The 15,508-nt window shown below is 52.6% G+C and overlaps 1 protein-coding gene across 5 annotated transcripts in view; it reads left to right on the plus strand.

Annotated features, from left to right (window-relative positions):
* IQSEC2 (IQ motif and Sec7 domain ArfGEF 2) overlaps positions 1-15,508 on the plus strand; it is a 77,147-nt gene that overhangs the window by 42,841 nt on the left and 18,798 nt on the right. For all 5 annotated transcript variants that reach the window (XM_032847982.1, XM_032847983.1, XM_032847986.1 and 2 more), the window contains one exon: positions 14,313-14,574. In XM_032847982.1, the coding sequence (XP_032703873.1) occupies positions 14,313-14,574 (262 nt within the window). The remainder of the gene's footprint in view (positions 1-14,312; positions 14,575-15,508) is intronic.

The following is a 15,508-nucleotide window of genomic DNA, read 5'->3' on the forward strand; positions in this document are numbered from 1 at the left end:
AGTGTTTGTGCTCCTACAAAAAGGTCAAGAACCAGTGTTGCCAGTGACAAAGTGTCATGGGAATGGATCCTAAACGGGAGAGAAATTTGGTGAAATTTGTGTTTTAGAAACATCCCATTAGCAGTCAGTATGAGAAGTGGATTATATGCCTGGGGGCCAGCTGGAGGGCCTAAACTGGGGTATTGGCACAGAAGGGAATGGATTTGAGCAGAACTACCCTGTTGCACTACTCCAGTGGGCACTGGTCATATGGAAGCATTTTAATTTCAAATTACGGAATCAAAAGTCTTTGAGAGATATTAATGAGATAGACTCGATGGAAGATGAAGGGAAGGGAGGAGACAAGGATGAGCTGGCCACAGGGACATGAATCCAGGGTAACTGCAAGAGGAAAAGGGAACCTCTATTAATGCTTACCCAGCACTCAGTGTCCTTGGTGGTTACTAGCTTCCAGCCTGCTCAGTTCTTGGAGATACCAGAGAGACACTGAAGACACTTCTCTCTCTATGGACTTTGGAGAGGATTTACGTCTGGGTTGTGAGTCACGTTGTTTCCTAAAGAAAGTGATGTTTGAGTCAGTCATTCAAGGTCCCCAAAGATCTGGAGAGCTAGGGATGGGGGAGGATGCTCTGGGATGACACACAAAGGCCCAGGGGTGAGGGATGGTGAAATCAAATGTGGGAGGGGGTGGAGTTTAGACCTGCCTCAAACAGCTCTCTGGGGACAGTCAGTCTTCCTTCTTCATGGTAGGCAGCTAGGGAGCCAGGAGCACATCTTGAGTAGACAAAGTGACACGTCAAAGAGGCTTTTTAGAGGAAGGGAAACTAGGGAGGAGGCTGCTGTGGTAATTCAGGAGAGAGAGAAGCTAAGGTAGCAGCCATGGGGATAGAGCAGAGGAGATGCATTCGAGAGGTGATTGGGAGGAAGAGAGAACTGGAGTAGTAGGCTGAATAAATAGTGGGGATGGGAAGGAGTGGAGATGACAGAGGTTGGAATTCACAGTGAGTTTCAGTGTTCGGGTCTGGCAATGGAGTTATGCATTCAGTGAATATTTCTTGAGTGCCAGACGCTGTGCTGGGCATTGGGAATACAGCACTTAACAGAACAGATGCTGGTCCTGATGGATCTTATGGTGGGTGAGATGGATAATAGATAAATAAACAAGAAAATATATATAATGTGTCTGGTGCCACGCCTCTCTGGGGGACGATGTTCCAGACAGAAGGAACATGGAGCGCAAAGGCCCCGAGATAAGCATGTACAGGTCATGTCTGAGGGACAGCAGGGAGACTAGTATGATTGGAGAAAGAACCAACAAGGAGTGAGAGGAGTAGAAGATGAGGAGGTGGAATCGGCAGAATTTGGTGACTGACTTGTTAAGGGAGCAGGAAGAATCTAGCATGGCTCCCAGGTGTGTTCTGCGCTTGGGCCACTGGGTGGAAGGTGGTGCTTTTCATTAAGGTGCAAAATGCAGAGGACAGGTTTGCAGTGGTAAGATGCTGAGTTTGAGGTCACGGTGAGCTCTGAAGGCCATAAGGTCATCCTGGCAGAGCTTTCTGCAAGCATTAGACTTGATGGGTCTGAGATCCATGAGACAGAGACAGAGACAGAGATGGGGGAGGGGGCCTAAGCCATCCCTGACGTTAGGCCATGGAGTGGGACTGCTGACAAAGGGTATGGAATGAAAGAGAAGAGGACCAGAGCAGGACTCGGGAAGAGGAACCAACGCATAAGAGATGGGGAGAGGAAGAAGAGATGGGGGTGGTCAGAGAAGTAGGAGGAGAACCAGCAGGGAGTGGGCTCACAGAAGCAGAGGAAGGCAGGAGCCATCCGTGCACAAAGGAGGGGCTTGTTAAGAGTGGCAAATGTTACAGCTGGGGGAAGGAAGATGAGGGTGGGAGAGAGTCTATTGGCTTTAACCACTAGGAGGTCCTCGGCGACCTGGCTAAGAACAGTTTTGGTGTCAGGGTGGGCGCACGAGGCAGATTGCAGTGGGTTGGAGAGCTCGTGGGAGGTACTGAATTGGAGATGGCCAGTGGAGATGAATTTCTCAAGAAGCTTAGCTGTGAAGAGGAGAGAGGGACAGTGATTGCTAGAGGGAGATGTGGGGGCAGATAGAGGGTTTTTATTCCCAGATGGGAGAGACTTGAGCTTCTATAAATGTTGGTAAGAAGGAGGCAACAGAAAGAGAGAAAGAGAGAGAAGTTGAAACACGGGAGAGAGAGGGGATGGTAGTTGTGGAGGAGGTAGCAGGGGTGGGCCCAGAACCCGAGTGGAGGGGCTGGCCTTAAATAGTATAGGGGCCCTCTCTTTCTCACAGAGAGGCAGAGCAGGGGTAGTGGGGGCGAAGACAAGGGCGTTGAGGGGGCTGGTGAAAGAAATGCTTCAGTGGAGTTTGGAGCAACCACCAAGAGCAGGGATGGGGAAGCTAAGAGGAAGCAAGGAATACTTCTCCTTGTGAGTCAGGGAGGACTTCCTGCAAGAAGCAGCATTTAAACAGGGCCATCATGTTCAGATGGGATCTCAGTAGCAGAAGATATGTGCAGAGGGAAGAAACAGAGTCAGCAAAGGCACGGAGGTATGAAGAAGCTGGCCATCCTAATGGAGTAATGAACGAGCTGGTTTGATGAAGGCTAAGCATGAAGTGAGTCACTAATAATGACAGTAATAATAAGAGTTACTGTGTATGAAGCCCCAAACATACCCCATGGCAGGTGCTCGACATACTTGACTCCATTTAATTCCACCACACCCTGCAGAATGGGCATTTTCTCACTTTGTAGATGAGGAACATAAGTCTTAGAGAAGTATAGAAGTGGACCCGAGGTCACCCAGCTAGTAGGAGGTGGGGCTGATATTCGTACCCAGGTCTGGGGAACTCTAAAGCCCATGTTTTCTCTACCAGACAAGGCCAGGTGAAGCCATATGGTGGTGGAGCTTTGAATGCCAACTTGGAGAGTCTGACCTTTTATCCAGGAAGCGATGGGGAGCCAAGGTGGGCGTCTAAGCAGAGACATGCAAGAGATTTGCACTTGCAGACTCTATTAGGAAGGCTAATGGGTCCAAAAGGGTAGAGAGAAGAAATCGGGAGGGGATGGCAGGATCAGGGTGAGCGGTGGCAGAGGCCTGACCTGAATGCGAGGGAAGTGAGCGGTGGGACTGGAAGATCACTTGTCCTTCCTGATAGCCTTGAGGGGTGTGGTATTTGCTCCTTTTCTAGATGAGGAATGGGAGACTCAGGAAGGGCGAGTGGCTTGTCCCAGACTTGAGTTCTGCTTCACGTGGTTCTGCTGACTCACTGACTGTGGGACAATGTGTTAGAGGGAACTTTGAGTATGAAGAGGGGGTGCATGTGTGCTTGGGTGTCTGCGTGCCAGTACGCGTGTTACCTGTGTGTGTGGGGGCTCGTCTGCCTGTCTGGTGGACAGCAGTGCCTTCCCTTGCCTGTCCCTGTCCTCTTTCCTTCTCATCTCTTCCCAATCCTCCAGTTTCCTGGCTTCCACACTTCCTGCCTCCCTTGAGCCAAGGGGTCTGGGAGCGGGGCGATACTGTTTCATTAGCTATCTCCAGAAAATCAGCCTTTCCATTCCCAAAGCAGCTGGACCCCCTGAGCCCTAGTGTCTGTCCATCCATGCCACGAAATTGTAGCCCGGCTCCAGGGACTGCCACGCACAGACTGGCCCCTGGTTCCTGTGTGCAATACCCTGGGGCCAGGAGCTTGTTCCTGCACTGTCTCCCCCCGCCCCCCGCCACCTTGGCTCTTCTGCGTGGGTGCCAATGGCCACCTTGGGAAATAGATTCCGTTCACGAGCAGCTAACAGTAACCACCACCATGTTCCTGTTACTCTTATTTGCCAGGCACTTGATGTATGTTCCAGTCCTTGCAACAGTCCCGTGGGGTTGGCATCATGAGCCCCATTTTTACAGATGAGAACACTGAGGCTTCAAGAGGGGCAATAGCATGCTGGGGCTCATAGCCTGGAAGCACTTACAGAGCTGGCGTTGGAACCCGGGTCTGTTTGCTTCCAAAGCTGTGGGCTTTCCACACTCCATTTCTGACATCGCCAATTTCCCTGACCCTGAGCCTCCAGGAAATACAAATCTTTGTCTTTCAAGGGCAGGGCGGATTTCTAGCGGTTGTGCCAAGTTCACCTAAAGGACCCGGTGGGATGAGTCTGAGACTTGGAGCTCTGAGAACTCCGGGCTGAAATCCTGACTCTACCACTCAGCCAGCTATGTGGCCTTGGGAAGGTTATCTCAACCTCTCTGAGCTTCAATTCCCTCATCTCTAAAATGTTGCCGTGTCGTTGCAGTGGTTAAATGAGATGATGTCTGCAAAGAGCCAGCACCAAGCAGGTTGCTGCTATTTCTATTCAAATGAAGGTTGGGCACCTGTCAGGTCTGAAATGGAATTGGTATACTCTGGGTGTGACCTTGAGCGAGCCCAGCCTGGGTGTGGGGGAGGGCTGTTGCAGGCTCCTTGGAGACTGAGTTGGGCCTGGCCCTAGGTCAGCTGTCATGCTGGCCTCCCCATTCAGACCCCACTCCTAGCCCACCACCCTGGTTCCAAAGCCGTTCATGTATCTCCCCTGCTCTGCAAACTAATGCCTCTGCCTCTCTCTGTCACCCGCCCGCCTGTGGCCTCTACCCTGCCCTTCCTGGCCCCAGGGAAGAGGAGGAGGAGGAGGAGACTGAGGAAGAGGAAGAGGAAGACGCTCATCAGTTCTGCTGTCCGGCCTCCGAGTGCAGTAGTCCCTCCTCTCGGTAACTGAGAGGACAAGGGTCATTTTCTATGCAGAAGCAAAAGCCTTAACCAGCCCCCTCACCCCCCGCCCGCTATCCCCTATGGGACCCTGTCCCTGCTTCAGGATGGGCAAGCATCGTGCCCCTTCCTCCCCCACCTCCTCGGAATTCCCACACACCCCTACTGCTGTTTCCCCTGGACTCCAGCCCCCGAATTATAAAGGCTGGAGCCCTAGGTCTGACTAAAATATGGGAGCAGCAGAGCTTGGAGCTTGGAACCTGGACCCTCCCGCACCCGCACCCCATTTCCCAGGCACCCTGGAGCCTGCCACTCCTGGAGAGGTCTCCAAATGACATCCCAAGGACCTACCTCTGTCCTCTGTGAGCACAAACAGAGATGCAGGGTGCCTAGGGCTCAGAGGACCAGACGGGGGCGGGACCCAGCCTGCCTAGTTCCCCGTTGCTCGTTCCCTCGCTGCAGCCATTGCTGCCATCTCCTCTGCCGCTTGAAGGCCTCGTCCCATGCCCTCTGCCACTCCCATAGTGCTCTGTAAATATGATCAGGAGAAAAAGGCCTTTCAGAGTACGTGTGTCGCTGTGTACAAAGGAATTTCCATCAATAAAAGCTGATCTCTTCTCTCTGTCTGATGTATGTTCCACCCTAACCCCCACTTCCCTCTCCTCATCCCCACCAGGGCTTTACCTTCTTTCCTATCCAGGGCTGGGGACAGGGCCTGGGAGAGAGACTAGGGTTTGATTGTTGGTATTGTCAACACCCTAGAGGCAGGCACTCAATCAATGAATGAATGGTGTGGTGCTCTCACTCTCACCCGGGGCAAGCTTGCTACCTTCTCCAGCCTGTCAACCTGAGGCCAGCTCTGACACGCTGCTTGGCCCCTCTGCTACCTAGTTCCCCACCTCTGCCATGTGTGAAAGGAGGAGGGGGGGTTGGGTCAGAGGCTCTCCAAGGGCTCCTCCAGCTCCAACATTCTGTCGATCTCAGGTGCAACAATTTTAAGGAAGTATAATTACACGCATTTAAAATATGACGATTCAATGACACATTCCATGCAATTCTGTGGTTTCTATTTCTACAACAACACTGATTTGGGGAGTCTCCAGTCCTGTGGATTTCATGATTCTATTATTTTAAAAAGCTTCTGATGGTATGATTTTAATACTCTGTGATGGTTTAAGAGTCCTTGATTCTGTACTTTCAAGGTTCTGATTCTACAACTTTAGGGATCTCTGAATCTAAGCCATTTCCTCCAGATGAAATGACGCGAAATATTTCCTGCACCTTCCAGAAGCTGGTTCTAAGACTCCCTGGAGGCTGTTGGCAGGAGGGTGGAAGGTATCCTTTAGGGACTATAGGACCCACACCTTCCATAATGTGTCTTCACATTATGGAGCAAAGTCAGGAGACCCCCAAGTGGGTTCATACCCCCAGCTTTCCCTTTCTAACCCTTTGGCATTGAACAAATCTGAGCTTACCTTCCAGTTCTCTCACTTACTGCCTGTGTAATCTTGAGCAAGTATTTTCTTCTCCTTGAGCTTCATCTTCCTCCTGAGCACAGTGAGAATATATCTACCTCTGTGGGTTATTGTGAAGATTAGCAAGGAAACACAAGGAGCTCAGCACAGGGTTTGGTGCACAGTGGGGCAAGTGTGATTAGGGTCCACGTGAGAGTGCCTCCTCTCCTTTCTTTCAGCCCTCCCTTCAGCATCCCTATCACATTGGTCCCATCCTTTTCACAGAGGCTCACCTTAGTCCCTCACTCAGCCACTCAACTCATCTACTCACTTACTCATTCAAATTCTAATTTATTTCTCAGCTCCCTCTGACCTTTCCTCTGTCCCTTCCTCTGTCTCTTCCTCTTTTCCCTCCTTTACTCTTCCAGAAGGCATTGCTTGAACACCTAACTGTGGGCAAGGCTTTATTTTATTATTTTATTTTTTTAACAGTTTTATTTATTTATTTGTCAGAGAGAGGGAGAGCTGTAGGCAGAGGGAGAAGCAGGCTCCCCCCTGAGCAAGGAGTCCAATGCAGTACTTGATCCCAGGACCCTGGGATCATGACCTGAGCCGAAGGCAGATGCTTAACTGGCTGAGCTACCCCAGGCGTCCTGATGAGGCTTTAAGCTAAATACTGTGAGGGCTCCAAAAGAAGACAGTGGCTCTGTTCTCCCTGAGTTCTCCATCTCCCAGGGGAGGTGAGAATTCCTTTGGAAAAAGGCAGGGCATGAGAGGCAGAAATGATAGAGTAGACACAGCTTCACTGTTGAGCAAAATTGGTTCCTAGCCCAAAGAGGAGGGAGTGTGTCCGGATGGGCTGAGGAGGGTGGTAGTGTCAGGGAGGGCTTGCTGGAGGAGGAGGGGCAAAGAGTGGAAGGCTGAGAAGGGTTTGAATGGGTGGCAGACATGACGAGGCATCACAGGAGACAGGCACAACCTGGAGGAAACCCTGGCGGGGAGCTCCAAGGTTATGCTGGGGAATGGTGTGTAGGTTGCTCTGCTCAGCTGGTCTCCAGGGTTGTGGGAGGCTAGATGACCTGTGGATGGAGAGACCATTCTACCCTTTATCTGACTGGAAGGAGGGTGGGGGTGGGGGTTCAACGAAATGGAGGCAGAGGCCAAATAAAGGTCAGGCGATCACTGTGGAAGCCAAGGAGGTGTGGACACCTGTGTAGGCAATGGAACTGGCCAAGGGCCTGTGCCGCAGGAAGGGGGAAGGTTTCCGTCAGCTGTGAGGGAAATGTGTATGCCTGCATGTACGTGTGCGTGTCCCTATGTGTGGTGGGTGGGTGGGTCAGTAGTAAGAGACCATGCGTTGTTATGTATCTAAGGATATGTGATTGTGTGAGGCTGGGTGTGAGGAATTCTGAGTATGTGTGTGAGGTTGATTGTGCGAGGGGCCGACTGACCTTCTGTGCCCGGCAGGCTCTCTGTGTCTGCCTGGTAGAGATAATCATGAGACTGTGTGTGGGTGGCTTTTGAGCATGTGGGGCCATGGCTTTTAGGGTGACAGTCTTCGGGCAGGATGATCACACACACTCAGACATGCACTACAGTCACTTGTCGTAGGGGACTGAAGTGGCCACTGAGCATGTGCCGTGTGCTGTGCCCTGGCCTGGGCTTGCAGGGCCCACAGAGGTGACTCGTATCAGCCACTGCCATTGGGAGACAGGAGCAGGGAAGGGGAGGGACACATCACAAGTTAGCTGCCGGTAAGGACCACCCGTGACGTGAGCATGCACAAGATGCAGAGTGGGGAGTAGCTGACCCTGTTGGGTTCTGTGTGTGTTGGGGGCGGGGCAGAATGAGTCAGAATTGACTCTCCAGGAGGGCTCACATGCTCAGAGTGCTGCAAGATGCAGATGAGGTCTGGGGCCAAGGGGAGAGGGAGGCCATCCTGGGCAGAAGAAACCAAGGAAGAGTATGAGCAACGGCACTGGGCTCACTAGCCTAGCAGGTGCAAGTTACCTGCTGTTGCCCAGCTGTTGTCTGTGAGCTCAAAGGGGTTGGCGGGGAGCTGGACAGATTCAAGGGGCTATTCAAACTAAAAGCAGGGACACTGGCCTGGAAGGTAGGAGATTTGGGTTCTCATTATTTTGACTATGTGGGCCTCAGTTTGGATCTCAGGGATTGGATGGTTCATAAAGCCCATCCCTGTTCTGTGGCTTCTTCTCCCTGTGGCCAGTTAAACCCATGACTCACTCTTCTCGAAGTCAGGCCCTTCTTCCATTTAACCTCAGTATTTCCTGCTTCCTCCTGGGTTGTTGCTTCTCCCACTCCACAGATATTTACCCAGCCTCTGCCCTCTGCATGTCACTGTGGGAAGGCCCAGGGAGCTGGAGAATACAGATCAGACCTGGGAGGGGGGTGGGGGGGTTCAGTGTCAAGGGGTAGGGGCACAGGGGTAAGAGTGGGAGCGTTGATTTGACTCCTGGCTCTACCACGGCTGAGCTTTGAGACTTTGGGCAAGTTACTCATCCCTCTGCATTTCATTTTCCTCATCTGTTATCTCCTTCAGGGAGAACAACCTGGACCTAGCAGAGTTGCTAGGCTTAGCCAAAAGTAGGTACTCAGTAAATGACAGCAATTCTTTTTAGAGCTGCAAAGCAGTAGAGCTGGGATTCAAGCCCAGGTCTGTGTGCCCCCAAGCCCACATTTGCCTGCTGTCTCCCTAGTCAGCCCTGTTGGTGGCCTCTTCCCCTGTCAGCCCCTATGCCAAGCGGGGCTGGCCTCAGGTTTGGAATCTCCAGGGCACTGGGATTGGGTAGGAGAAACAGCTTGCAGAAGAACCATCAGAGGAGATGGAGGTGATTGGGGTCCCTCCGCTCCTCTGCCCCACCCACCCCTGTGTCCCATTTCCCCGACCGGTTCTTCCTCCAAAGCCCCAAGCCTCTGCTCTCATCTAGGTGCGCCGACCTCCTCCTCTTGTTTTTTTGTCTCCCACTTCCGGTCCCACCCCTTCCAGCCTAAGTTGTCATGGGGATAGTCCTCAGCATCCCTAGCTTCCTCTTGCCCTCATCTTATGGTATCCATAGCGACAGCCCCCATTCATTTCCATGGCAACTGCATCCTGATCCTGTCCCCTGCTGGCTGCCTGGCTCCAGGCAGCACCAATAAAGGGAAGGAGGGAGAGAAACCTCCCATTAGGAGCAGCATCGGGGAGAGTCAATGCCCATGCTACCCTAAATCCTTACAGAATGTCCTGCCTCTCCCCACCTTAGTGCCTTGGCTCACAAGGTCACTCACTCACTTCTACCAGCTCCACCGAGGCAAGGTCCTGGTCAACGCTTCCTCCCCAGGGAAGCCTTTAAAGCTGCAGGGGAACTAGTCCAGACGCTGGGCTTTGGATTCCTGTTCTGCCACTTGCTCTCTCTGAGACCTCTGGCAGTTAACTTTCCCCCTCGGAGTCTTTTTCCTCACTTGCAAAATAGGAATCCTAATTCTTCCTTCACGTTTGTCATGCAGATTAAATAATGTGCGGAAAATGCCTGACACAGGGAAGGTGCGCTGCAAGTGTGAGTTTATTTTTATTCTGCTCAGCCACCCCCAAGCAGAAGGAATCTCTCTCCTGAGCTCCCCCAACACTTCCTCTGTTCCCCAGCCTTGAGAACTTTCAGTTTTGTACTGTGGTTATTTGTGTAACGTGGTTTATTCCCCCCCACCCCCCGCCCTGCTGCAGAGGATGCTCTTCAGTTTCTCCCACAGAATGGCCCAGAAGACAGTGCACACAGGCACGTGTGTGTGTGTTCTTGTGTTCTTTGCTCCAGGCTGGGAGAAGTCCAGACCAGAGTGGTGGTGGGGGGGCCCTCCCAGGCCCTTTCTGAAGTCCAAGAATCCAAACAGGGAATTGCATTTCCCTCTAGCCCTGCACAGATGAGAAATAAGTGCAGGGAGGTAAAGTGACATGGCCAGGCTCACAAAGCTGCTAAATGGCAGTCAAGACCTGAAGCTGGGCTTCCCAGCTTTTTACTGCACATATCGTGTGTGTGTGTGTGTGTGTGTGTGTGTGTGTGTGTGTGTCCATGTGTGTGCATGTGTGCATATGAGAGAGAGAGAGAGATTTTCCATGTTATCAGCATACCCCTCAGTGTTTTGGGGGCTCTGAGTAAAGGGATTTCACATCCCCAGGTCCGGTTTTTTTCAGCAATATGTATGATATCAGGAAGGACACCCTCAAACACTGTCCTTTTTGCCAGGCCCTCTTGGGGGAGACTGCACTGACAGCCTGACCTCCCTGCCCCTCTTCCCTTTGCAATCAAAGTTAGGGCCAGCTCCGAAGGGAAGAATTACCAAAGAGCAGAGAGTCAGGGGCAGCGCGGAGCCAGAAGTGGTGAGAGGCAACAAGATGTCGTGCGAAGACAGCCTGGGCCCTGTGTCTGCTTTCTGACTTTCTCACTTAATAGGCCGTGTGACCTTAAGCAAGTTTATATTACCTCTCTGAGCCTCCGTGTCCTCATCTATAACACGGGGCTAATGGGGTCTGCCATAAGTTTCAAGGATTCAGTCAGCTCATTGATGCTCTTGCCCTAGGGATGGGGTGACTCTAGGGCCCTGTGGCAGCAGAGGAAGGACCTGTAAGCCAAGCCGTGTGGAGGGGGCAGGTAGGCATGAAAGGGTGCACCTGAGCTAACTGTTGAAGGGTGAGCAGGATGTAGTCAGATTGAAGTCATGGGGCAGAAGGTATATTAGGCAGGGGTCAGATCAGGAGAGCCATCCACAGCTCTGCTGAGGTAGTTAGAGGTTATCCCCCCGAAAGTTGATCCCTGTAAAGCCTAAGGTAGATCACGTCCCTCTTCTGCTCATCTCAATCAGAGCAGAAGTCGAAGTCTTTATCATGGGCTCATTGCCCTTCACGATTTGGCTCCCATTCCTCCTCTAACTTTACCTCTTCTCACTCTCCCCTCATTCACTCTGCTCCAGCTACACTGGCTTTCTTGCTGTTTCTGAAACGTGCCAGGCATTGCTCTACCTCAACATCTTTGCCCTGGCTCTACCTTCTGTCTGGACTCCTTTGGCCTCAGGTGACCACACTACTCACTCCCTCAGTTCCATCCGGGCTCCGCTTCTACACCATTTCTTCAAAAAGATCTTCCCTGACCGCCATGTTGAAAACAGTGCATTTGACCACTCTGCCATATTTTCCTTCCTAGCGCTTATCTCTACCTGCAATGATAGTATGTATTTATAGTCTGTTTCTCCCGCTAGAATGTCACCTCCCCTAGGGAACACATCTTATGTGTCTTGTTCACTATTATATATTATATTCTATAATTATATTATATTCAATATATTCCGAGCACCCAGCACTGGGCCTGGCATACCAAAAATGCTCAACTGTTGTACATTGAATGAGTTCGGATGAGCCCTGGGAAGGTTTTAGTGGGAGAGCAAAATGGTCAGATCTGTACGTTGGAGGGCTCTCTCTGGCCACAGGGTGGAGAATGGATTGGAAGAGGACACTGGCGGGCGGAGGTCAAGGCTCAGGGGGGAGGATCAGCACAGCCACCGGAGCTTATTCATTGACTCCTTCACTCCAGAGGTTTTATCGAGCTCTTCTGTTCCGGGCCTTGTGCTCGGGGCTGGCTAGATTACCAAATTCTCTTCCTGTGCTGGGATTCTGGGAGTCAGGAACACAAATAGCTGTCACGCTTTGCCAAAGCTAACCTGCGCCATAAAAAGAAGGACAGACATGTGCTGTGAGTGGGAGCTCTGAACAGGATCAGCAATAATTTCTGGCTGGAGGCGGGCTTCAGGAGGGCTTCTTAGTGGTGGCATATGACCTGAATCTTGATAGAAGTAGGGTGTGGGGGGATTTCTCGGATTGCAGATGGCAGAGGTGATAGGGACTGCATTCCAGGTGGAAGGTACTATATGAGCAGTTTGGGAGGTGGAAAGCAGAGTATTTGGGAGAAACAGGATCTGGGCCAGGCTGAAGGGAAGGGTGGAGAGGATGGGAGGCTGGCAGCTCACCCTGCAGTCTGGCTGAATGTTTAAGGGCATGAGCTCTGGAGTCAGACTGCCTGGATTTGAATCCTGACTCTAGTATTAGGAGCTGTGTGACCATTGATAAGTTACTTAACCTCTCTGGGCCTCAGTTTCTTGATGTATAAAATGAAGATAAATCACAATACCTATCTCATAGGATTGTTTTGAAGAATAAACAGATTATTAAATGTGAAGTGGTAAGAACAGTGCCTGATGTGCTAAGTTCTTCATAAGCATTAGCTATTGTGTCTTTGAGAAGCCTCAGGTGCCAGAATAAGAAACTTGGGCTATTTCTTGTGGGCAGCGGGAGCTACATATGGTTCACGAACAGAGGAGACAATTGGCTCAAAACTGGGTTTAAGCTGTATGCTGAGAGGGAGAGATTTGAAAGGTTGATGAGCAGGATCCTTCAGTCCTGAGGAGCATCTTAGATGCCTGGGTTGGCGGGGGGGAAGTGGGGGGCTAGACTAGGTCTGACACCTGAAGTGGGAGTTCACAACCCCTGAGGCCCAGGAGGAGAGAGGATTTGGGGTAGAGGGCAGCTCCCCAGTCTGCTTCTGCCTTGTTCCTGGCAGTGTTATAGCATGACGTTGGGAGGGTGGAGGATGAATGGTGGGCGGGGAGGAGATCCTCTAAGGTGGAGCTGAGCTCTACCCCTGCAGCCCGGGACCCAGCCGGGTGGGTGGGTGCTGCCTCCCCACTGCACCCAGCCCCCAGCCCGAAGTGCTCTCCCACAAGGCTGGCAGGTCTGATCCAGCTGAAGTTCTTACACTCGTAGGGAGTCCCCCTACATCCACCCCAGCTTGCCCTGCCCTGCGCCCTGGCCTCTGCCAAGTAGGGCTTGAGGAGTGGCCCCTTAAGCCTTTCCAGCTAAGAGCCCCCTCAACCATGTGCCTGCCCAAACCAGACCATTCTCTGGGCTCCACCACACCCACTCCCCCCACAACCCCCATGCCTCACCCACCTGTCCCTCCCCTCCCGGCCCCCCTCCTCCATTCCCCTCACCTCTGTGGCTCCTCACCTGCCTACTAGGCTCAGGGTGCCTGGGCGCTGTCGCCACCTGGGTTCCCTGGCAGCCTGGTTGCCATGGCACCATGGGAGCAAGTCTGGCGGAACAACAGCTCTGGGTAACCAGGGCGGGCAAGCTCCTGCCCAGCTCCTGCCAGTCTTCGACCTCAAGACTTTTGCCTCCCCCTCCCCCAGCTGAACAGAGGAGGCCATGAGGAGGAAAAAGAAGTTGCCCCGCAGGGCAGCTCTTTATCTGTGAGGATGCTGAATGGGAGGCGCCTCTCTCTGTCTCCGAGCCTGAGCTCTTGCAGCCAAGGAACCCTGGGAACTGGCCAGGCCAGTGTCCAGGCAGCAGAGGGCAGGGGCAGGGCTGTAGCGGGCAGGGCTGGGCAGGGGAGGGCTAAGTCTGGAGGCACAGGATTCAGGAGTGGGCCCCAGGCTTGGCTTCAGGGCTGATCTGGGGTGGTGCTGGGGGATCAGGCTGGGAGAGAAAGTGCAGCAAACGGTGTTGGGGACAGAGCCATGAGGGGGCTGGAGCTGAGAGGGGAAGGGGCCTGCGGTGGGGAGGGGGCGCTGTGAAGGAACTGGTCTGTCAGGGGAAGGAAGGTTTGGGGATGGAGTTGTTAGGGGCCAGGACTATTAGAAAAAGGGACTTGGGTGGACAAGACTGGGAGGAAATTGGTCTGTGGATAAGGCTATGAGGGGACGTGGCCATGGTGGACCAGGTGTGAGGGGTGAGAAGGAACCGGGACAAGCCTGTGAGAAGACCCAGCTTTGAGGTAAAGGAGTCTAAGCAGCTGGAGCTGTGAGCGGTGGGGCAGAAGGGCAATGATGGTAAGGCTGTGAAGTCAAGAGGGCCTGCAGGGAAGGGACTGCCAAGGGCAGCTTGGGGTGGGGGGTATACCTCCCCTCTGGCCTTTAAATGTTGGGGTTCCTATGTCTGTGAGGAAGCTGGGGAGGATGGGGCTGTGGGAAGGGATCTGGTCCACCCACGTTCAGTCTGGCTGAGCAGGCCCATCTCCTGGTCCCACATCCTGGTTCATCTTATCTCATCCCCACAGTGTGGAGGGTGAAGCCCCAGGCAGTGACCTGAGCACAGCGGTTGATAGTCCTGGGAGCCAACCCCCCTACCGGCTGAGCCAGCTGCCCCCCACCAGCAGCCACATGGGGGGCCCCCCAGCTGGGGTGGGCCTTCCCTGGGCTCAGCGAGCTCGCCTCCAGCCAGCCAGTGTCGCCCTGAGGAAGCAGGAGGAGGAGGAGATAAAGCGCTCCAAGGCCCTGTCGGACAGCTATGAACTCTCCACAGACCTGCAGGACAAGAAGGTGCAGAGGAGATGGCTCTGGCTGGGAATGGGAGCTGGGAGGGGGAATGGGGGTGTGAGAGAACCAAGGGAGGGATCCCCAAAGAGGGATACTTGAGGGTGGTATCCAGGGAGGGATAGGGAGCCCAGAATGGGAGACTAGCTCTAGGATCCTTCGCCCTACTGGGGACTTACCCACTCATTCACCACCCATCCGCTCAGTCTCCTGTTCACTCAACAAACATCGACTGAGCTCCAAGCCCTCACTGGAAATGTAAAGATGAATAAGACCCAGACCCAGTCCTCCAAAAATCTAATATGAGAAGCACACACATCCATTGACACTTTCAGAAGACTGTGCTGTAGTATATCACATATATCACACAGGATATCATTTAGTTTAAAAAAAAAAAGGCTGGGGGGCACAAAACGCCATGTATATAGGGAAAAAAAAGAAAACCTGGAAGGATGTACACCAAAATGTTAATTGTAGTTATTCCTACATATCGTGACTTTAGCCAAACCGATCTTCCTTCCTCTCTTCTTTCCTTCTTTCTTTCTTTCCCTCTCTCCCCACTTCCCCTCCCTTCCTCCCTCTCTCTCGCCTTTCTCTCTCTTCCTCTTTCCTTTCCTCCTTCTGGCTCTCAATTTACTTCTTACTTCCTCACCGTTTTTGGCTTCTCTGGGTTTTTTTCTAACTTTTTTTGAAATAATGGACCTCTACCTCTTGTAAATAAGAAAGAAAACCACCATCCAGCCTCATGTGCCAAGTGCTATCGGAGATTAAAATGAGGATACCACACAGAGCCCAGCCTGGTGTGTCCAGGCAGCTCTAGGCAGTTAGCTGTGACTTGGGGCCAGGGGTAGGGGGGGAGGAGGGGGTGGTATGTGGTTGAGGCTCAGGGAGATGAATGAGGCTGGCGTGAGTTTCTGACCTTGTTCCCCTCGACCCTCCC

Source organism: Lontra canadensis, unplaced genomic scaffold (assembly GCF_010015895.1).
Source record: "Lontra canadensis isolate GAN:19392208 unplaced genomic scaffold, GSC_riverotter_1.0 scaffold197, whole genome shotgun sequence".
Taxonomy (NCBI): domain Eukaryota; kingdom Metazoa; phylum Chordata; class Mammalia; order Carnivora; family Mustelidae; genus Lontra; species Lontra canadensis.